Here is a 21,264-nt window from a genome sequence, read left to right on the forward strand (position 1 = left end):
TATCAATTTACAACATTTGCTAAAGGCATACCAAAACAATCGTATACATATGTTGAAATGATATTAGATTGTGGTTATAAGTTCATTGGGAAATACATAAGTGATAAATAAATATTAATGATTCTATGATGATTATTCTCATACAATATAGCAAAGATGTAATATAATACAGAATAGTAATTAATAGATACAATTAATAATTCAATTTATTCGAGTACTGCAATCGTGAGTAAAAATTTAGGTTAAAGTAATTGTCATTGTAATAATTATTGTAATAATAACTATATGTTATTTTATCAGTGCTATTCACAAATATAAAATTTCTCTCATTTTGTCAATTAATCATTCAGAAAAAGCTGAAATTCAAAATATAAAATGTTTGATTTGTCATTTTGTAATCTTTTTAGAGTCAATCAATTATTTTGAAATTCTTTATTTATTCATAAAATTTCATAGTATATAAAAGCATCAAAGAATTTTTTTCAAAAACTGAATTTATTTCTTCATACACAATATGGATTTGAAAGCTGTTGTTGTTTCGGGTGAAGCACCAGAATCTGATGATGACTCTACAAGCATTGTCACTGTATGTTATTTTTACATTATACATCATCACATATAAAGTATCTACTGTGTATTATAAAAAAGAGGAAGATATGAATTATGATATTCTATACAGGGTATGGGATTTCCTTTTATAAGAGCTCCTAATTATTGTGGTACGATTATTTCTGGCGAAGCTCCAGAATCTGATGATGGTAAGATTTTGTATTTGACAATACAAAAGATATTTATAATATAAACAATAAACTCGTTTTATAGTAGCATCTTTTCTAATCTAATCTCATTTAATATTTATTAGATGGAACAAGTATAAGTAGTATTAGTGGAGCAGTTGATGCTATGACATGTATGCCAGAAGTGAAAATACCAAAATCAAAAAAATGTTCTATAAAATACAATAGTCTGCTTCATAAAAAATTACGTAAGTCTAAATATTAATTTAAAAAAAATCAAGTGAGCATATTTTTGTCAATATCATTTTATTAATACTGCTGTAATACAATATGCACTGCTATTACTAAAATATTATATAATAATTTTAATGCAGAAAAATCTGTAATAACACAATCATCAGAATAATGTAAATTTTTATTAGACTCAAGCTTACTTTGTTTCAGCTAGAAGTTTAATTATTTAGAACATTTATTTCTGAGTATTTTATACATGTAAATAATATACAATATCTAATTTACTCAAGAAAAAATGTTTAATACTTCAATTGACATTTCATAATAAAATAGATGAATGCAATGAAACATTGGATAAAGACCTTATACAAATGGTTGATGGAACAATTGGTAATGCCACTCAGGAATTATCAACTGTTAATAAGCAATTGCTAAGGAGTGAACTTATTCTTCAAGAGGCTGTGTCTCAATTACGTAGTGCCGGCAATCGAGTGAGGGATACATCCACTGCATTACATCAACTCATAGATGGAAATTTTATATCCTCTATTAAAACCTAGTTTATGTAAATATATCTTGTTATATATAATTGTTATTCAAATATGTAATGGACATGAGAATATAATAATAATAACAATAATAATAGCAATATTGCCTTAGTATAATGTGTTAATTATCAGTATTAAAAAATCAGTATTTTTAAAGGACATGGTGAGTGGGTCATTATTGAGCATCAATTGTTTTCTTTAATTGGCAGTTCTATTAAATATATCAACTATTTTCTAATACGTCTTAAAATTTAGGTAAAATATTACTTTGTTCAATATCTCATAAAGAAATACCATTAGAAATTACAGAACAAATTTATAATTACTGACACATTTGGATGCTATTAATTATTAATATGTCTATGCTGATCGTTGCACTTTAAATATCCAAATGACAGTAAATGTAAACATTATTTTGTAGTATACAGATGTTAAGGTATATATCAAAGAATGTCACGATGTTCTGTTTACAGTGTTTCTGCAAAGAATAAACATAAGCATTAAACTTTTTTTTCTTAAGATTTAAAATAAATATCACTATATAAATGTTGAATAACATATCTTTGAACGTCACAAAGTTGGTTTCATTTTCGTAACAAGTATAGATATAATGACAAATTTTATTTTAATACAATAATATTTTGCGTATGCATAATCTTTTCAGAAACACCTGCACATTTTCTTTTTTTTTTCTGCAGTTTTTCTTATCAAATGCATAACTTTGGTATCAAAGAGCTGATATTGGTTTTTCCTATTACCACGCTAAATTTAGTGTATAATGAATTGATGATTATAATGGGGATGCATTCTTTCTCTATAAATTCAGTCTTAAACATTTCATCAATCTTCGTTGAACTAAACCTTGGTATAATATATCTACATACAAAAGTTCATAAACCAAACATGTCGTCTTTTTGCTAATACTGATATGACAACATCGTGACGGAATGTTTTCTTTGACATGATATTTCTATATAGCTTTTGTTTATGTAGTACATTCAGATTATTTAATGGCTAAATTGCATGTGTTTAACTATGCATGTGTATTTTAAGACCTCATTTTGCATTAAAGCAATTCCTTATGTCATATTCTACAAAATATATAACACTAGAAAGGCATATATATACTATAAACCTATACAAAATTAAAAAATCGAGAAAACAAGTTACTATTAACAAAATATAAAACTATGCATTATTACGGTATTAACTTATAGCGTGGACAAGCATCAACTTTCCATATATTTCTTTTTTGCTAATAAATTTAAATGTTCACATATTTAGTAAATACTTGCAAATATCCCAGAAATAAGTTTTGACTACCCGTCGAAAATAGGAACTCAATAGTTCCTATACGTCTTTCTTCACCATTACATCTTCTAAAATGTTGCATAGAAGAATCTCAAATTTTCATTGACAATGTAAACATTCAGTTTTCATGAACAATATGATGGTAATAGATAGCGTAGAAAACTTTCACGCTATAAATGTGATGGGCTCAATTCCAGAAAAGGATCAAAGTTTGTTGTAGTTGGCGACCTTTATAAAATATGCGACGTCGCACTCGATACATATTAGCCAATGTGAGGGCGCCCACCCCCCACATGGCCTACGCTCGCTCTATTTCTCCACCACTTGCACACATCTGAAGAACATCCAAGGATCCTTGTGCTTGCCGTTTTTCAGCTAAGAATCTGCCTGAAGCTTCTTTTAATTGCTCAAGGAAAATTCTGAAATGATTTACAAAATTAAATGGTATTATATCATATTACATTTCATAATATCTTAAATTAATTTTTAAATATACTTACATATTGCCAGACACTATATCAGCCACACTATCTGGATCCATATCACTGAGCAATTCTAAATTATGTCCATCAAGCAATGATATATGTGATGGGTCACCGTGCAATGATGAGACTAAAGCCTCTATTGGTGGTCGACGCCTTCTAATTTCCTCTCTTCTTTGTCCACCTTCTATATTATCTACATCATCAACAACAATGTAACGAGAAGCAGCTTTACTACTTCCTGCTGCCACCCACTTTTGATCTCCGTATAGAATCATTAAACTAGTATTTCTTTCTAATGTTGCAAAATATTCTTCATCATCTACCTCAGTACCTAACATAAAAACAGTATTAAAAATTAATACTATTGAGCAATAAAGATGTTCCCTTACCATCTTGTTCTAGGACAATTGTTAGTTCTGCATCCAAAGGTAAAGACAAGCGGTTTCTAGCAATACTGGTTAATTCTTTTAAAGAAGAAGCAGTGATTCCCTTTCGTTTTTCTCGAGTATGATCGACAATTTTGTAAGGATTTCCCAATCCTTGCGAAATTCCCGCTGTTTCTGACATATTGCTTTAAATAAAAGAACAATCTGAAAACTGCTCACAAATAAGTTTGTTTGGTTTTGTACTTTCTTTGTTCGATCAAATGTCGATCGAATGCATGAAATTTATGTCATCAAAAGTTGACTTCCTTCAAAAAAGTTGACCACTTCTAAGGCCTGATTATCGTTGCACATTGGTTTATCAATGCAACCGATTATCTTTAAATAAAATCGTAACACGAGATACGCATTCACTCGATTAGTGGGTGTCACTAATGTTTATTAAATATTTTATTAGAAAAACGTTTGCAGAATACTTAAAACACTGAATACATGCCGATGATTTGGGTGTAAATTTGTAAAGTTGGAAGATAAGTAAGAAAGGGCAGTGTTTTGGATTGCATTGGATTGTTGATTTTACAAGGGCTTTTATTACGGTTATTAGCAATTCACATACACAGATATATAAAACTTGAAAGGCGTAAGATGAATTCTGTTCGAGTGACTGAACTGACCGTATGTCAACTCAACACTGGGTCAATGGTGCAACTACCCCTCCTATTTATATTCTCTGTAGACTACTGCGTATGGTATGTCCAAGAGACACCCACCATGGTATTCCCTCCCAACATGGCACCCACACAGAAATCAATAACCTACCCCACTCTGGTATTCATTTTTTTATTATCGCTAAATGAATTGTTTACATTACAACATCGTAATATTCTCATTGATAATGCAATGTAATATATTTCAATGAAAGAACATAAATCGATTTATTATTTATTTTTTATATTTATTTCTTTATTTTTATTTTATTCTTTATTATAAAGTTATACATTTAAGGAGGAATTATTTTAAATGCATGTATGACTAGAAATTAATAAAGAAATAGTTTTCTTGAATAACATATTATTATTATTCATTTCGCATTAAAAATGAAATGTGATTTAAATAAATATAAATTTTTTTATATATATTTATACACGTAAATAAATATGATATTTCTAAAAAGAAAAACAATATATCATGCATGAGAGTTATAAAAATATATGAAATATATAATTATGCAGATAAAATTTATTCCAAAATATATATAAAGTATTTGTGTCTGATTCAACAGAATATAATTACATTTCAGATAAAATATGTAATTTTACTAGGATCTGTGAACCTAAGACACAGCACTGCAGTTAAATTTAGATCAATGAGACTAGATACTGCTTTAAGTTTAAAGTTAGAACAGAGTTAGCCCAGTTAGGGCTCTTAGTTGAGCCACAAGTCTCATCTGAATGTAATCAATTAAATTTCTTTAAAATAGTATCGAAGTTAAACTAGAAATGCCTTTACCAAGTGGAAGCAAAGAGCCAGATGATAGCCAAACATGGGAATTAGCAGAAAGATGTCTTCTTCCAATTGCATTCTCACATGCAATTGCAGTCATTTTAGCAACTATATTAAATACATTGAGTATATCACAAACATCTAGTTTTGTGCTTTTTCTCTTATTGTTGGTAATATCTATAGGATCTACACTATTTTATCATAACTTAAAGGTGAGTCATTAAAAACATGTGTTTATTAATCCATAAGATTACAAAGCATAAGTACAGACTATATCGCTTACATTTCACATATTTAATATTATATTAATATTTACTTCTTAATTTTAATATAAGTACACGCGCGCGCGCGCGCGCGCGCGCGTGTGTGTGTGTGTGTGTATGAGGAAGATTATATTCTACAATGTTAATATATAAGCATATAATGGTACAAAAATATATTTCCTACAGGTAACTGCCGCAGGAAAAGCAGTTCTTATTACAGGTTGTGATTCAAGAGTTGGATACACTTTAAGTAAACAATTAGATGAACTGGTAAGATAATTTCTATGTATTCTTGTTACGATCGTTATTATTCATTTCTAGGATGTTCTATATATACAGAATTTATTTCTAAAGGGGTTTACAGTATTTGCTGGATTTAATGCAAAAGTTGAGAATGAAGAGACAATGCAAAAATTAAAACAGGAAGCTTCTGGTAGATTGCATATATTGCAATTAGATATTACTAGTGAGCATGATATTCATTCGACATTTCTTTATGTAAATGAAAACTTACCAGATGGTGCACCAGGTCAAATTTATATTTTTTTATAGATATATAAAACTTATTATTTATAATATATATTTGACAATCGTAAATATCTTACAATAGGTTTATGGGCATTAATACATGCTGCTGCTTGGGTGACATTAGGTGAATGCGAATGGGTGCCTCCTTCTGTATTAAAACGCAGTATAGATATTAATTTCATTGGTCTTGCTAGATTAACTCAGGTGATATTAATGTATTATCAACAATTATATATTGCAATAATTAATAAGCTAATTTCCATGAATAAAATAATAATTTTTATTTAAAGGTTTTTTTACCTTTGATTAGACGATCAAAAGGACGTGTTGTCATAGTTAGCAGTCTCTTAGCTCGTATTCCAAGTCCTGTCCGAGGCATTTATTGTGCAGTTAAGGTAGATCATTTTAAAAGTATTAATAATCTATATTTAAATATAACATCAACAAAATATACATGTAATATATATTATATATGTGTGTGTATATGTGTGTGTGTGTATTAGGCTGCAGTTGAAGCTTGGGGAGCTTGTCTTAGGTTAGAAATGAGAAGATGGGGAGTGGATGTAGTTATTGTTGAAACTAGTGAATATGTATCTGGAAATGCTTGGTTAAAAAATAATAGTGCCTTGCTGGAACAAGCTAGAGACATGTGGACTCAATTGGATCCTCAAACCCGTAAAGAATATGGTCAAGAATTATTCCAAAAAGAAATGTTGGCTCTTGAAAAATATACACAAGAAACAGATATAGATTTAACACCAGTAACTAGAGCTTTGACAGATGGAGTAATGAAAACTTTTCCAATGAGAAGATACACACCAGTATCACGTAAAGAAAGAATACAAGCATTATGCAGTGATTATCTTCCAAAACCAGTTTATGATATATTGTATGTAAATTGAAAAAAATGTGAAGATCTACATGATCGAGAACAAAGAATGCAATGTTCAAATTTAATAACCTCTGCCTAATAGTCAGTTGTTTATGACATGATACTGTAAAGGATAAAATTATTTACTAGTCACATTTTGTCACTTTATACAAACCCAAATAAATCTTCAACGTATACGTTACTCTTTGTTAAAATAAGAAATGGAAAGAAAAACATCAATACCGTTTATTAAACTATGTGGTATATAAATTATAACAAAATCTGTAATCAACAGTGTAATTTTAAATAAAGGAACTTCCGTAAAGAACGAAATATAGAAACTTGAAACGTTATACAAAAATTATAATCAAGTAATCATTTTCCTTCTTTCCAGCACTCACTTTCTAAATCATTAAACTTATAACTCTTTATTAAACTGCCATCCTTGTCGACATTTTTATAGTATAATTTTTCACATGTACTGCACTACACACAAGACAGATTGCGCTAGTAGTTTTAACGGTTCCATATTTCATAATGTCGGTAAAAATATTTCCGCGAAACAAAGATATTGTTACGCAAAATTTAAGAAAATCAAACATGAAAGTCAGATACCGGTTACACGAATAGAGAAAGAAAACCGAAAATGCACCGACGAATTATAATTTGTTAAAACAATTGTTATTCGTTTCACGGAAATTCACTGCGAAGGGAAAAGAAAAGAACGATAAAAAAGAAAGGTCAATTACTTGGAGGGAATAATATCTATTCATCTTTCCCTGAAGCAAGTGGATTCTGTTGTTGAATCACTGCACTGGTAATTACACTCAGAAAATAACAATATCCAGTAGTACATTGTCTTGTATTTGGTCTATACATACGAAGAAATTCGATATATGTATATATGTATGCATGCGCGTGTGCTTTCTATACATAGAGTACTGCAATTGTATTAAGAATTTTGCGGTAGTTGTATAGTGGCAGGGGGAGGTCTTTAGCCCCCTTGGTGAGGCACACGCCGGTAATGAGTGTTTATACCATAACTGCGGCGACACCAACAACGAGTACAATAATATCAACAACAACGGCAACGACGACGACAGCTGTAACAGTGACGACGACGGCTACGCCGACAACAACAACGGCACCGGCGGTTGCCGTGTCGCCTGAAGCTGCACCTGGTTGGATAGAATTTTGTGAGAGACACGCCCGCGCTTCGGCTTCTGATTTCGCTAAGGCCTTTTGTACCTACGTCAGTTTAAATTTACCAGAAAGTGCAAGATCGAATCTTTCCCATCGTGATTTTTTAAGAAAATTTGTCGAAAGCTTTTGTGAACACTTTGAAAGCGAATACCTACGTCGTACGATTAGGTATGCCGTAATAAGATACATTCTGTTTGCTTTTATAACTTTTTTAAGTCATTGAAATATGTACACTATTATGAAAATTATGTATAAAAATTTTATAAATCTTTTTAATTACTTTGACAGGTCACCATCTTTGTATGACACAAGGCATATAGCAAGTAATGATAGAGATGTTAATGTTGTAAGCCAAAACAACAATGCTCCTATTCGTATATCATCTCATGAAGAATTCAGTGATTACTCTGAACATGATGGAGATGCAATATCACCAAAGCCTGCACACAAACCATTTTTCCGCCGCTTATCCTTTAAAGGGCTTAAGAAGGGCAAAAGCTTCTTCCATAAGCAGCAAAGTGATGAAGTGGAGTTATCTCATAGTGAACATCGTAGAGATAAGCATTCAAAAGCTAAACTTTCAAAGATTGTGGTGGAATGTAGAAAAGAAGGCATTGTTAATTCCTTAATGGGAGAAAATATTGATGGAACTCAAAAATGGGAGAAATCTAGACTTGCCTTAATAAAAGCAATTGGTGGATATATGTTAGAATTTTATTCTCCTCCAAAAGCAGTAAAACCACGTAGTGGTGTCTTTTGTTCTGCAATAACTGAAGCCAGGGAAACAACTGCATTAGAAATGCCAGATCATGAAAATACCTTTGTATTAAAAACACAAAATATGGAATTTGTAATAGAAGCTCATGATTCAAATGATATGAGATCATGGTTAGCTACTATCAAATATTGTATGCGCACAGTACAACAAAATTCTGTTAATCCTAGTTCTGGAACAGATGTTACTGGAGATTCCTTAGGACATGGTTCATTAGCTATTGGTAGTGAAGGAGATAGATTAAGAACTAATTCTACAAGTAAAAGTTCCCGATCTACATCCCATGAACATGGAGATGAAATAGGTGGCAACCCTCCAGAAATACCTCCTAGACTACGTATGAGAAGTAATAGTAATCTGGAATTATGTTCATCACAACAAGATATTGAACAAAGTATGATAAATTTATTTATAAGTACTTTTTAAGATCATATAGCTTGTATGTTATAAATAATTCAATTTTGTTGTAGTGAATGCAAATGATGGTGAATTAGATTTATCTAGCAGTTTAAGAGAATATCCATGGTTTCATGGGACCCTCCCTAGATCAGATGCAGCACAGCTCGTTTTACATAGTGCTGCTAATGGTCATGGTGTATTTCTTGTTCGACAAAGTGAAACAAGAAAAGGGGAATTTGTATTAACTTTTAATTTTCAAGGCAGAGCAAAGGTAATATGTTATTTCCTTTAATTATATTATTTTAAATTTAATTATAGTCGTCTAAAAAATTTCATTTTTCACCTTTACTGCAGCATTTGCGTATGACATTAAACGATCAGGGACATTGTCGTGTTCAGCATCTTTGTTTTCCTGCTATATATGATATGCTTGAACACTTTCGTCGAAATGCCATACCTCTTGAATCCGGTGGAACAGCAGATGTCACTCTCACAGAATTTGTTGTGGCGACTGATGCAACACGGTCAGGACATCATAATGCATCTGGAATAAATCAACAACAGTTACAAGAAAGGAGACCCCCAGCTGCTCCAGAGCCAAGAGAAGTAAGAGTCAGCAGTGGAAGTCTAACTCCTCTTGAGTGAACGCGAGTGGCTAACACCCACAGTCTGAAGTCTAATCTACAGACAGTGAGTAAATAAATAAAATGATGCACCCATTTTTTGTACAGCTGGTGATATATACCATACTAAATTGATATTTATATCATTATAAAGGTATCAATTTTTAATACTTCATGTAGGTCCATATTCGGATTATTTTATAAATATTTAATTATCACTGTATATAAATATACTTTTTAGTATAAGTTATCATTTCTGTATACATGTATATACATATATACTGTATATTCTGTATACATATATACATACATACATACAGAAATGATCATTTATACTACATATGTGAATATATTTTCTTTCATTTGTTTTTTTTTAAATCGTGTTTTAAAATCAAGGATTTTCTATGAGAATATTTCTTCAATAATTCAATATATTTACTATTTCTTTTGTTATGATTTATAAAAAAAATTGTTGTCTTACCTTCAAAATAAATTTTGATGCAAGGTTGCCATACTTACAATTTTATTATTTTAGTTAGAATAATTGCTTTTTAAATTAATGTTACTGTTTTATTATTTATAATATCTTTTTATTAATTTCACGTCAAATGTATATATATTACCAAACTTTCAATCCGAATGTGGAAATTTAACATAATCGAATTAAATATATATATATATATATATGTAATTAGTATTGGAAACAATTCTCAAAATTGAAATACATCTATAACTCTTAGTATTAAAGAGTTTTATTAATATAAGAGACAATGGTGCTCAATAAATATGACCGTGGGACAAGGAGCTCGCTTTTATGTGTACAGTATTCTTAAAATTTCTGGTTCATCTTAATAGCTGAAAGGACGAATAATTAATTTATTACTATATAGAATTTTCTTACAAATCCAGAAAATTTAAGATAAAATATAACTTAATTAAATTAAACATAATAAATGTGTATATGTTAATGTACAGGTACGCACATATGGTGGTTCTATAAGAACACGTACAGAATCACTGGAAAGACTGGAACAACAAAACAACGTTACAGAACAACAAAGTTCATCATCATCTAGTGGTAGAGCAATTCAAAATACTTATAGTTTTCTTTGACGATGGATTCATAATACTCTACCATCAGGCTACAACCCAGTTGGTCCTTTAGATTAAATAGTTTCCCCATCAACTTATCCTACAAAGCAAGATAATTTTAAGTTGAAGTTATTATTGTTATCATAAAGTGTTATACAAAAGTGTATTATTTCTCCTATGTAAACAATGTATTTTTTCAAATCAACTGCTTCCAACTTTTCCAATCTTGCAAGATGACGTTTTCAACAACTATATTTATTAACATGTTTTTACCCAATTTTGGGATCGAAATATAATCTTCGACATATAATTGTTTTATAAATCATTTTTAAAATAATGTATATAAATTATTTCAAAATTTCAATGAAATTTATAACAAGATTGTATCAGTTGTATTCTCTGCACGTTCAGATATATCAGCTCAAATTATCATATAAATCATAATAAACATTGTAAGTATTATAAAATATTTAAAATATCATAAAACTAAAAGACCACAGCCTTTGTCTTTATTTTATTGAAGTAATTGAGGAAATATTTTGAAACTATAGAACACAGTCCATTATACCAATTAATTTACTTAAGTGTATGTACTTACATAAGAATATACATAAAAAAAACATGTAAATGTATATGAAAGTTAGTCTTGTTTTATATATAAAACTATTACAGACAATCTCTTTACTATGACTATCCTTTCTCCTACATGAATTGTAGAATATATTGTTAAATAATACTTATATATAGATCATACCAATAAAGTTTGATTTAAAGAAGTCAGAAAATTAGAGAGAGAGTCTATGTGTTATATATAAATAATTCAATCATAATAATTAACTCAATAATTTAATCACAACATTCAATCTAAATAAAATTAAAATGCATTATAACTTATATAATTATATGTTATTCTAAAATATATCACTATATTTTATGGTAAATGTTAATGTAAGAAAGTATTATTAAATTGATAAGCATATAAAAGTTAGTCATAATCATGACATAGAGCAATATTACTGAATGTGCAAAATTAAATTATAGATAAATGTATGATTATATTAATACTTATATTGATACTAAATATGAACTTTTAAGAGAGGGAGAGAAAGAGAGAAAAAGTATCTATCTTTAATAAAAACAGTTCAATATTTTAAAAAATGGTTTACTTAATAAGATTACATTTAAACTTTGAAGTGATTGAACTGAATTTATTACTAGATACATATGTATGAAAACATGTTAAATTTTCATAAACAAAAAAGCATAAAAATTAAATTATTTAATTATGATACATATTTTTAATGCATTTTATTATTAAAGAAGTCATGTTTTTCTTAAATTAGTAAACTTTTAGGTAAATATTTTATGGTAATCCAGATTTATCATCCGCAGATTAACCTTTTTATTTGAAAAATTGTAAAATATATCTATGTTCTGTCAATTAAATCACGTGTAATTCTTGTATAAAGAAATATATTATTATTGAAATGAAAAAATTACTTTTTATTATGGTATTTAGCATTAGTCATATAGGTTAATAAAAATAACACCAGCCATTGTTATAAGTACGTCATTGAAAACAAGTAATTCTCTGAATACTTGTTAAACATCCAATAGCTACTGCTATTATATTATCATTTTAAGTACTAGATAAGAGTTATTTCCGGTTCAATAAAAAAGGCTCGTTTCTGTTTGCGATACAGTACACAATCATACAATTGATATATCGTGCTAGGTTGATTTAACAAATACAAACGATTATCAGTATGGCATCTCAGGTAATGAAATTACTAATTATAATAATTAAATTTTTAATTTACAATTAATAGCATATTAGTTAAACAATACAAATTTAAGGTGCACGAATTTAATGTAGAAATGACATGTGAAGGATGTGCCACCGCTGTAACAAATGTACTTAATAAGAAGGAAGGTATGGTTTCAAGTTTATTATATATTTATATATTTTACTTAAATTTGGTAGTATTTTACTTTTTAATTTTTTTCTTACTAAACATATAATAATTCAATTTAAATTGTATGATAAAGAATGTCAAATACCAAAAACATATGGAAATGTTATTGCATTAAAAAATTGCTTAATTTAGAATTTATTTTTAGGTATTAACAATGTGCAAGTAGATCTACAAGGAAACAAGGTGTCTGTAACATCTGCACTTCCCTCTGATGAAATATTACAAGTTATTAAGAAAACTGGAAAGTCATGTCAATTTTTAGGAATAAAAAAATAATTGTATTATAGATTTAATGTTACTTTTTGTTATATTAAAATTTATATTTTCGTTCTTCTACAAAATTATTGTATTGTATGTAGCTTTTTGCATTAAAATCTCAAATTTTACAAAAAGGGTATACCTAAAATTCATCTTTATAACACTGTACTAATAAATCAATTTAAAAATTTATATTATATTTTGAAATAATTAACCTTAAAAGATACATATTAAGTACAATTTAAATATATATCTTACAAATATTTACTATTTAATTATATAATTGAATAACTTCATAAATAAAATACAAAATGTTATTTTCTTAATTCTTCTTCTAGTATTGACAAACGTTGTTCTAAAATGGTAACAGCATCACTTAATGATTGCACTTGCTCATTAAGTGCATCTACTATTTTACTAGAACATGTACCAGGTGATTCTTTAGGTAAGTGTGATATATTCACAATACGCCCTTCTTCAAAAGGTCTTTGATTTCTCATATTTATGACTTTATATTCTATATTGCCATCTAATACTCCAGTATCTGGTACTTCACAACGAAGTTTTCCATTTTTTAAATTTATAGTATCAAATTTCTCATGTAATGACTAAAACAATAAAATGTTTTAAGTTATAAAATATTATATGAATAGATTGTAAATCTCAAAATAATAGTTACTTCTACTTCTTCCTCTCCTCCAGATATATCATCATCTTTATGTGATTTTTCTTCCTTCATATTTGATTCTGATTCTTTAACAGGTGAAACTAAATGCCGAGACATTTTTCTAGCAACATCATCTTTATCAAAATTTGTTTTCCACATTAATAATTGATGATCTGTACCACCAGAGGCAAAAAATTCTCCATTAGAAGAGAATGTTACTGATGTTACACCAGTACCATTTGCATGACCTTTAAGTGTATAAATTGGGCGACCCTCTAATAAATCTAAAACCTATTTTATAGTTTTTAATAAATGCAATATAAAAATGTTATTAAATTAATTATTATTATAAAAAAGAATCCAATATACCTTCATTGTTGAATCATCAGATGCAGTTAATATGAAGTTTCCTTTTGGGTGAAATTTTATCATATTTACTGAATCTTTATGAGTTGCATAATGTTGATATAAAGAAGCAGTACGTACATCATATAATTTCACACAGCCAATTATGTTTGCTGATCCAATAACAGAACCACTTGGGTGAAATTCCACATGTGTAGAATAAGCTAGTAAAGATGTTTGAGAACTTGTTTTTAAACATTTTTAATAGAATATAATACATTTTTTAAACATGTATAGAAAAAAAGAAAGAAAAACTAATAGTTTCTAATAGCTTTTAATATAAATATAGGATATACCTTTTACATCATTAAAGGTTCTAATACATTGTCCACTCGTGACATCCCATAATTTTATTGTTTTATCATCACTACAAGAGACTATAAGTCTACCATCAGAAGAAAATCTAGCACATCTGACCCAGCTTGTGTGACATGTAAATGACATAAGAAATCTTCTTTGACATACCATCCATAATTTAACACTTTTGTCATCTGATGCAGTAATTAACTATTTATAAAAACATACATATATGCATATAAATTTAAATATGTATTAAAGTAAGTTACCATTTCTATCATCATATAAAATATAAGTACCTTTTCCCCATCTGGACTAAATTGTACTGATCTAACAGCTCCTGAATGTGCTTTAAAATCTAAGCATTGTCCTGTTATTTTAGGTACCCAAATTCTAACAGATCTATCTTTGGAAGCACTAGCTATGACTTCGCCTGATGGTGCATAAGTGACATCAAAAACTACATCTTTATGCCCAAGGAATCTGCAAGCTCTCACAGACTCTTTCAAATTCCATAATATTATACTTTTGTCTGAACTACTTGATACTAATTGAGTAGTTTCAGGATGGAAACATAAGCTTGTGATAGTATTTTCATGGCCTTTAAAGTGTTTTTCTATTGTAGGATCGCAAGCAGTTCTGATCATCGTTCTAATACAATAAATAAATTGTGTAAAATTCTAACAAAATATTTTCACGTAGTATTAGAAAAATTATTAATATCCTTAACCTAAATGCACTAATTAGCGTACATATAAAGTATTCAATACTATATATATTGTCTTAATAATAATACGTATATTTTAAATATAATTTATTCAATCTTAATGAATTTAAAAAAAAACAATGATTACCTCTGTTTAATCACATTGATTATCGTTATAACCGTATTATAATTGTTTTATAGATGCACTTGCATTTTGTTATATCCGCAATATATAAAATAAGTATATACAATTCTATTATAAATATTGAGATATAATATTTTGCACAAACACTATATATCAACTTAAATGTAATATATCAAATATTTCAAGATTTTAACCATGTTTAATTTGAAACGAATTTTCACTACGTTAATCAGTTAAAGTACTGTCACTCAGGCATTGGAAAGCGCGAAATTCAAATAGTTACTTCAACTACAATAACAGTACGTCCCAAAACAATAATATGAATATTCCATAATTTTATTTAAAGCGAAAAAGAAAAAGAGAAAGCAACAAAGAGTACACACTGTTAATAAAATATGATTAATCAAATACTTTATTCGATTTTTTTATTTGAGAACAAGCTGAAGAATGAAACGATTCTCATGTTGACAATGAGTACGATAGGTAGGCTAGTTAGCAGGGTTGAATTAGATCTTTATTTGGAAGATACATAGGTATTCATAGGATAGTTGAACATAACTGTAGATGGAGGTGATTAAACACAAATATACAAACGAAATACAATACGGTACTCCTCATCACGTGTTTGGCGGTGTGAGCGTGGCTTTTGTCAATAGCGCACTCTTCAAATGCGCTTTCTTTGCCTCTAGTCAGTAATTGTACACTCAACTTACATGCTAAAGCTCCGCACTATCGCTCTTTTTTATTTTTAAAAATAATCATATATATTTTGCGATAAAAAAATCAGGTAATGTTGCTTCATAAACTTGACATTGCACTGCAATCTCTTTTACTTGGCCAGCTGCGTAGGCGACCGTATAGAATTTTGGAATCACACAGAAAAAACAGAAGAGGGAGCGACGTAATTAGTAGCAATCATGAAACACGTTTCATGAAAAACATTTTTGTGTATTCATGTATTACGTTAATCTTTCATTTTCCCAACTACTAAATCTCGACAACTTTAACTTTCTAAATACTTCACAGATTCATAGACCGAAAATGGAATATGAAGTCAAGAAGATATATAGCACTAGAAGGCATTGCTCACTGTATCCTCTTTTTTCTGGTATCTTAAAAAATTCTCTAGAACGATGCGCCGCAAGACAAAGAGATGGTCGTGCAGTTCATCTATTTGTGTAATCATTTTAACGTTATTCGTTAAATACATCCTTGTGTCTTTGCGTGAAATGCTTGTATGAGTTCTCATTTTTTTTATATTTTTTATAATAAAATTATTTTTCTAATCTTTGTTGATCAGCTGTTGTTGCCCTGTGAAAACTGCCTTCTGTCACAACACAATAATACTTGCATGGTGGGTTCACGCTTCTAAATTTGGTTGATCTTTTCTTATATCACAATGTTACGTCTGCATAACTTTTTCATTAATGTTAATAGATCTTTCTTTTGATAATTGTGGATACCAAATTCAAATGCAAAATTTTTGTATTCAATGTCTCATTTAGGAAATATCCTAAGCCGCAAACAAATGTACCAAAATATCTTTTTCCCAAAATCAATCTTTCTTATCACATCAATTAAATGCAATATTTTAAAAATGTAAACTTATATAAGTATCAATATTTTTACTTAATATTATTTACTTAATATGTATGAATATAATTAATTAATCATTTACAAGGTCTATCAAATAATGATCTGGAACGTTGAAATTGCTACTTTACATACTAAAATTCGTGTATACGATTCGGTGCATTATTTTTTCAAAGTATTTGTACGTATTAAGGATACGACTTAGGTTTTTTCGTAAATAGACAATTGAATTATGATCTTACAACATTATTTGTTTCACTGTGTATTATTCTATCGCATTTTTATTACTGCTGCGTATGGGGTTTACCACGAGGCGCATAACCGCCACGATTCCCACCCCTTTGGCCGCGAAACTGTCCTCGACCACCTCTATCCATACCACGCTCACCTCGTGGACCTCCACCTCTTGATCCGCCACCACCTCTTTTATAACCAGAATTATAACCGCTATTTCCCTCGCTATTTCCCCAAGATCGTTGTTGATAACCATTTTGATAGTTGCTATCATTACGATAGTATGTTCCTAAGTATAAAATTATTATTTAATCAAATGTATTAAATTTTGTCGTCTAATAATAATATTAATATTTTATACCTTGTCCTCCGCGTCCATTTTGTTGATAACCGCCCCTACCTCTTCCATTGTAACCATTAGAATTGCCTCTTCTTCCACCTCTACCTCTATATCCACTACGTTGTTGATCACCCCAAGTTTGCTGAGATGTTTGTTGTTGTGTCTGTTGTGAATCTTGAGCAGATTGTTGTGATTGATCTGTCTGATTCCAATCGTTAGTTTCAGCCATCTGGCACCAATCAACAGATTCAGTAGGTTGTTCAATTTCTGATTCTGGTGCTGTTGTTGTTTCATCTTGATTTTCTTCAACTTTTTCCTGGAAAAGACTAGTATTTTAGTATTCTGATTATTATAAAATATGATATGTTTTATTACTGGTAATATAATATTTGTAATATACTTCAGCAGATTGTTGTTGGCTTTCTTGTTGATGCTCAAAATTCTGGTTTTGCGCTTGTTGTGTTATCTGTTGTGAAGGAGCTTGTTGCTGTGGTTGTTGCTGCTGCTGTTGTTGGGGTTGCTGTTGAAAATTAGTAGGATGCTGAGGACTGTACTGCATATTTGGTTGCTGATGAGAGGGTGGCATTGGAATAGGTGGAGGTGGGTTAGGATTAGCAAATCCAGGAATGTGGGACATATCCTGTGGTGGTTGATGTTGATATATGACTGGCTGTGCTACTACCGGTGCATTTGCAAAGTTTTGATTTGTAAATGTCTGCGAAGGAATAGGTGTGTTAACAGCAGCAGGAATGTGTGAAACAATCGGTGCTTGTGATGTAACATCTGGTGAATCAAGTTCGGATTCTTGCAAGAAAAAGAAATTTGGTGTGCCTATAACGTCATTAATTCTAGGAGCTTGTGGTGGTTGTTGTTGAGCTTGTTGGGCTTGTTGTGGTTGCGGTTGTGGAACAAATCCTGTTGCATTTGTGTAGTAAGATGTTTCAACTGGTGCAGCTGGATGTGGAATGGGTTGTGCAACTACAGGAATGGGACCAGAAACTGGTGTAGTGCCAGAAACAACAGGGAGCGGAGCGACTTGTACTGGGAAGTTAGGAATTGGAATCATGGATTCAGGTGGAATGTGTCTGTCATTGGTATTATATTCTTCATTGACTTGATCTTGCACAGGTGTTTCAGATATTTGTGTTTCTGCAACTGCCTCTGTAACCTGTGAAGAATTTAATGAAATACTTTTTAATACATTTTTCATTTGTTTAATTATATCTTGTTTTACATAAATTAATCATTAAAATGTCAAAAATACGTAAATATGCTTGACTTACTTCTTCTACTACAGCTTCAGTTTCATGAACTTGATCAAAATAGCCACACTGATTAATGGAAGTAATAATTTCCTTTAGTTTGTTATAAGTTGTACCAACAACCTCTCTTTGTTTTCCATCAACAATGGCTACATAATGTTCTGCTACTTTCTGCACTTGTTGAAGGAATGTTGGTTCACTTTCTTCTCTATGATGTTTCATCATAACTTCATTATACAAGCTGTCTAAATATTTTAAATCCTCTTCTGATAATTTTACAGCTCCATTTTTTCCAGCAAGAAAATCTTCTCTAACAGATTCTGTACCCATGTTCATTAGTGCATCTTGTATAAGAAGAACTTCTCTCACCTAAGATAATTAGTAAATATTGCAAACATTTAATAGACTGATACAAGTTACTTATATTATAAAATCATACTTAAGTTATACCTTTGCAATATCTTGTTGCATTCTTTCAATAGCTTCCTTCCTTGCCAACTTTTTTTGCTGTTTGACCGCATCATGTGCAATTCCAACAATTTGCTTATACAGTTCCTTCGTAATATCCAACGTTTGTAACACCTCGTCATATTTGGCTACTGCTGTTTTCTGATCTGCATTTAGTTCCCTTCCATTCTTCTGCAGATCCCTATATGATTCTAATTTTCCCTAAATGTAACATATGCTATTAATTTTACTGTATTTCTAAAATATAATAATATAAACAATAAAATTAATCATATATAATGGAAAATTATTATATGCATATAATACATATGTATATAATACAAACATATCATATACTAAGCATATCATATACAATATAACCATATCATATACTATTTAAAAAATGTATATAAGGGCACAGGCGCGCTCACACATAAATAAATAAAAGTAATTTATACAAAAAATATCAATTTATTATTATTTTCCAGTGATATACATCATACATCATATTACATATGCCCTATATATACACGCGTGTGTGTGCGCATACATATACATAATTTAAAATAACGATAATATACATAAAAAAAATGTTACGTCTAAATAATTGTTAACTTTAAATAAAAATTTACATATGTATCTACTCTTTATGTAAAAAAGAAACTAAATTTGGTTCATAATTTCTTATAGTGTTGTATGGTTCCAGAAAACTGATTCACGCAAGTACTATAAACGAGGGCAAATAAAGAATTTCTTACACATTAAAACGTAATACATGTATTTGAATTTCATATTTAGATTTTTAACATTATATTAAACAAAAGATATCATTACACAATGTAATTTACCGGTAGCGGCTCGTAAGCGTGTCACGTAAAGTTTTGTGCACATCTTTAGAAGATACCGCCATGACACGAGGTTCACGATTGGGAATTTAGGTGTTCGATCGTAGGAAAAAAATTAATTTTGCTTTAATTCAACTTAAATGAAAAAGATTCAATACGAAAATGTAATAACAAGGGTTAATTCATCATAATATAATCATCAGATACCTATGAAATCTCAAGCGTGAGCACATGGCGTATCCAATCATGGCGGATTGCACCGTAAAAGCTATCAACTGACAGATAATTTTCTTGTCGTTATTTACGTATATATTATACAAGTACTTACCTTACGCTTTTCAAGATTCCGTATCTTATGCTCGATAACGATAATTGCTTGGCGTATAGGTTCTACGGTCTCCGTAGAGGCCTGTTTTTCTAGTTTAGGGTTGGCAGAAGGCATCCTTCACGGGCAACAAACGCGAACTGGAAATCAGAATAGTAACGGAGTTGCGGGGAACGGGGAAAGAGAAGCGACATAAGCGCATGCTCATTTTGATCTTGTACTTAACCTCTACGTCAGTATTGTAACAATTTTTTTTAGAACCCTTTACATCAAAACTATGTAAATTATAAAACAATAGTATATATTTTTGTCATTAATATTATAGTTCTACCAAAATAAAAAGTATTTATTAAATTTTCTTTAATAATACTATCTGTATGTATATATTTCGTAATGACAATATATGAAACAATTAGCTAAATTTATCGTTTCATATTATAAAATACATTTTAAGCATTTATAAATATATACATATAAAATAAACAATTAAAAATAGAAATTTATAAAACCATGTATTCAATGAGCATTATATAATAGTAGAGGTAGACAATTTAACAATATGTTGTGTAAAATTTGTCATTTTATTGAAAAAGGATTAATAAAAACATAAATTACCCAAGTAATATTTCGCTATTTTTTTTATCATATCTTCATTTTTAAATCGTAGTAACAGAAATACTGTAACCTCATGATTATGAGACTATGCTTGATCTTCATCATGATTTAGAAATTAATAAGTTTACAATTGAACAAATAAACATACACTTTTGTTTGAAAAAGAATACAATATAACAATATTAACTTCTACA

General features: G+C 29.6%; 7 protein-coding genes and 2 long non-coding RNA genes across 13 annotated transcripts; 4 read left to right on the forward strand and 5 right to left on the reverse strand.

Moving 5' to 3' along the window:
• The first annotated feature begins 13 nt into the window (after positions 1–13).
• LOC117236881 lies at positions 14–1,678 on the forward strand. Of its 2 annotated transcripts, XM_033500256.1 has the most exons (5): positions 15–225; positions 408–586; positions 680–758; positions 863–985; positions 1,305–1,678. In XM_033500256.1, exons 2-5 carry the CDS (start codon positions 515–517, stop codon positions 1,529–1,531), a joined length of 501 nt encoding a protein of 166 aa, XP_033356147.1. In that variant the 5' UTR covers positions 15–225; positions 408–514; the 3' UTR covers positions 1,532–1,678. The 2 variants fall into 2 exon arrangements, with proteins under 2 accessions (XP_033356148.1, XP_033356147.1); XM_033500257.1 differs by lacking the exon at positions 408–586 and having other exon boundaries at positions 14–225.
• Positions 1,249–4,110, reverse strand: LOC117236880 (DNA fragmentation factor subunit alpha-like). The gene is made up of 3 exons (XM_033500254.1): positions 3,705–4,110; positions 3,331–3,646; positions 1,249–3,249 (listed from the first exon to the last, which is right to left on the reverse strand). The coding sequence occupies exons 1-3, from the start codon at positions 3,880–3,882 to the stop codon at positions 3,129–3,131; spliced, it is 615 nt and encodes a 204-aa protein (XP_033356145.1). The 5' UTR covers positions 3,883–4,110; the 3' UTR covers positions 1,249–3,128.
• A 305-nt stretch (positions 4,111–4,415) lies between these two features.
• On the forward strand, positions 4,416–7,091 carry LOC117236878 (D-beta-hydroxybutyrate dehydrogenase, mitochondrial). The gene is made up of 7 exons (XM_033500252.1): positions 4,416–4,526; positions 4,999–5,413; positions 5,651–5,734; positions 5,819–5,993; positions 6,075–6,196; positions 6,283–6,387; positions 6,496–7,091. The coding sequence occupies exons 2-7, from the start codon at positions 5,198–5,200 to the stop codon at positions 6,892–6,894; spliced, it is 1,101 nt and encodes a 366-aa protein (XP_033356143.1). The 5' UTR covers positions 4,416–4,526; positions 4,999–5,197; the 3' UTR covers positions 6,895–7,091.
• On the reverse strand, positions 6,028–6,432 carry LOC117236883. The gene is made up of 2 exons (XR_004493913.1): positions 6,293–6,432; positions 6,028–6,140 (listed from the first exon to the last, which is right to left on the reverse strand). It is a non-coding gene; the product is annotated as an uncharacterized LOC117236883 (long non-coding RNA).
• Positions 7,092–7,361: 270 nt separating the features above from the next.
• On the forward strand, positions 7,362–11,745 carry LOC117236875 (SH2B adapter protein 1). Of its 3 annotated transcripts, XM_033500242.1 has the most exons (6): positions 7,362–7,680; positions 7,834–8,234; positions 8,355–9,235; positions 9,312–9,511; positions 9,595–9,846; positions 10,839–11,745. In XM_033500242.1, exons 2-6 carry the CDS (start codon positions 7,888–7,890, stop codon positions 10,974–10,976), a joined length of 1,818 nt encoding a protein of 605 aa, XP_033356133.1. In that variant the 5' UTR covers positions 7,362–7,680; positions 7,834–7,887; the 3' UTR covers positions 10,977–11,745. The 3 variants fall into 3 exon arrangements, with proteins under 3 accessions (XP_033356133.1, XP_033356132.1, XP_033356134.1); XM_033500241.1 differs by having other exon boundaries at positions 7,362–8,234; XM_033500243.1 differs by having other exon boundaries at positions 7,362–8,234; positions 9,595–9,930; positions 10,839–10,974.
• On the reverse strand, positions 10,600–10,979 carry LOC117236884. The gene is made up of 2 exons (XR_004493914.1): positions 10,847–10,979; positions 10,600–10,718 (listed from the first exon to the last, which is right to left on the reverse strand). It is a non-coding gene; the product is annotated as an uncharacterized LOC117236884 (long non-coding RNA).
• Positions 11,746–12,504: 759 nt separating the features above from the next.
• LOC117236882 (copper transport protein ATOX1 homolog) lies at positions 12,505–13,381 on the forward strand. The gene is made up of 3 exons (XM_033500258.1): positions 12,505–12,733; positions 12,813–12,888; positions 13,077–13,381. Exons 1-3 carry the CDS (start codon positions 12,722–12,724, stop codon positions 13,205–13,207), a joined length of 219 nt encoding a protein of 72 aa, XP_033356149.1. The 5' UTR covers positions 12,505–12,721; the 3' UTR covers positions 13,208–13,381.
• LOC117236877 (POC1 centriolar protein homolog A) lies at positions 13,366–15,719 on the reverse strand. Of its 2 annotated transcripts, XM_033500250.1 has the most exons (6): positions 15,413–15,719; positions 14,858–15,209; positions 14,558–14,768; positions 14,226–14,425; positions 13,869–14,147; positions 13,366–13,797 (listed from the first exon to the last, which is right to left on the reverse strand). In XM_033500250.1, the coding sequence occupies exons 2-6, from the start codon at positions 15,203–15,205 to the stop codon at positions 13,504–13,506; spliced, it is 1,332 nt and encodes a 443-aa protein (XP_033356141.1). In that variant the 5' UTR covers positions 15,206–15,209; positions 15,413–15,719; the 3' UTR covers positions 13,366–13,503. The 2 variants fall into 2 exon arrangements, with proteins under 2 accessions (XP_033356141.1, XP_033356142.1); XM_033500251.1 differs by lacking the exon at positions 15,413–15,719 and having other exon boundaries at positions 14,858–15,368.
• A 182-nt stretch (positions 15,720–15,901) lies between these two features.
• On the reverse strand, positions 15,902–20,616 carry LOC117236874 (caprin homolog). The gene is made up of 6 exons (XM_033500240.1): positions 20,459–20,616; positions 19,289–19,507; positions 18,860–19,207; positions 17,977–18,744; positions 17,598–17,892; positions 15,902–17,525 (listed from the first exon to the last, which is right to left on the reverse strand). The coding sequence occupies exons 1-6, from the start codon at positions 20,570–20,572 to the stop codon at positions 17,287–17,289; spliced, it is 1,983 nt and encodes a 660-aa protein (XP_033356131.1). The 5' UTR covers positions 20,573–20,616; the 3' UTR covers positions 15,902–17,286.
• Positions 20,617–21,264: the final 648 nt, after the last annotated feature.

The sequence above is a fragment of the Bombus vosnesenskii genome, unplaced genomic scaffold (assembly GCF_011952255.1).
Source record: "Bombus vosnesenskii isolate JDL3184/JDL3185 unplaced genomic scaffold, Bvos_JDL3184-5_v1.1 scf7180000013352, whole genome shotgun sequence".
Lineage (NCBI taxonomy): Eukaryota > Metazoa > Arthropoda > Insecta > Hymenoptera > Apidae > Bombus > Bombus vosnesenskii.

Excerpts from the sequence above, each read along its gene's own strand:
- LOC117236881 (XM_033500256.1), top strand. The coding sequence starts at position 515 with ATGGATTTGAAAGCTGTTGTTGTTTCGGGTGAAGCACCAGAATCTGAT. Across the intron at positions 587-679 it reads ACTCTACAAGCATTGTCACT|GGTATGGGATTTCCTTTTAT; the intron begins GTATGTTATTTT and ends TATTCTATACAG. Across the intron at positions 759-862 it reads AGCTCCAGAATCTGATGATG|ATGGAACAAGTATAAGTAGT; the intron begins GTAAGATTTTGT and ends AATATTTATTAG.
- LOC117236880 (XM_033500254.1), bottom strand. The coding sequence starts at position 3,882 with ATGTCAGAAACAGCGGGAATTTCGCAAGGATTGGGAAATCCTTACAAA. Across the intron at positions 3,647-3,704 it reads AATTGTCCTAGAACAAGATG|GTACTGAGGTAGATGATGAA; the intron begins GTAAGGGAACAT and ends TTTTTATGTTAG. Across the intron at positions 3,250-3,330 it reads GATATAGTGTCTGGCAATAT|AATTTTCCTTGAGCAATTAA; the intron begins GTAAGTATATTT and ends AAATCATTTCAG.
- LOC117236878 (XM_033500252.1), top strand. The coding sequence starts at position 5,198 with ATGCCTTTACCAAGTGGAAGCAAAGAGCCAGATGATAGCCAAACATGG. Across the intron at positions 5,994-6,074 it reads CTTACCAGATGGTGCACCAG|GTTTATGGGCATTAATACAT; the intron begins GTCAAATTTATA and ends ATCTTACAATAG. Across the intron at positions 6,388-6,495 it reads GCATTTATTGTGCAGTTAAG|GCTGCAGTTGAAGCTTGGGG; the intron begins GTAGATCATTTT and ends TGTGTGTATTAG.
- LOC117236875 (XM_033500241.1), top strand. The coding sequence starts at position 7,888 with ATGAGTGTTTATACCATAACTGCGGCGACACCAACAACGAGTACAATA. Across the intron at positions 8,235-8,354 it reads TACCTACGTCGTACGATTAG|GTCACCATCTTTGTATGACA; the intron begins GTATGCCGTAAT and ends TTACTTTGACAG. Across the intron at positions 9,512-9,594 it reads ATTTTCAAGGCAGAGCAAAG|CATTTGCGTATGACATTAAA; the intron begins GTAATATGTTAT and ends CCTTTACTGCAG.
- LOC117236882 (XM_033500258.1), top strand. Across the intron at positions 12,889-13,076 it reads TGTACTTAATAAGAAGGAAG|GTATTAACAATGTGCAAGTA; the intron begins GTATGGTTTCAA and ends ATTTATTTTTAG.
- LOC117236877 (XM_033500250.1), bottom strand. The coding sequence starts at position 15,205 with ATGATCAGAACTGCTTGCGATCCTACAATAGAAAAACACTTTAAAGGC. Across the intron at positions 14,769-14,857 it reads TTAGTCCAGATGGGGAAAAG|TTAATTACTGCATCAGATGA; the intron begins GTACTTATATTT and ends TTTTATAAATAG. Across the intron at positions 14,148-14,225 it reads CTGATGATTCAACAATGAAG|GTTTTAGATTTATTAGAGGG; the intron begins GTATATTGGATT and ends ACTATAAAATAG.
- LOC117236874 (XM_033500240.1), bottom strand. The coding sequence starts at position 20,572 with ATGCCTTCTGCCAACCCTAAACTAGAAAAACAGGCCTCTACGGAGACC. Across the intron at positions 18,745-18,859 it reads CTGAAGCTGTAGTAGAAGAA|GTTACAGAGGCAGTTGCAGA; the intron begins GTAAGTCAAGCA and ends AATTCTTCACAG. Across the intron at positions 17,893-17,976 it reads GCCAACAACAATCTGCTGAA|GAAAAAGTTGAAGAAAATCA; the intron begins GTATATTACAAA and ends AGTCTTTTCCAG.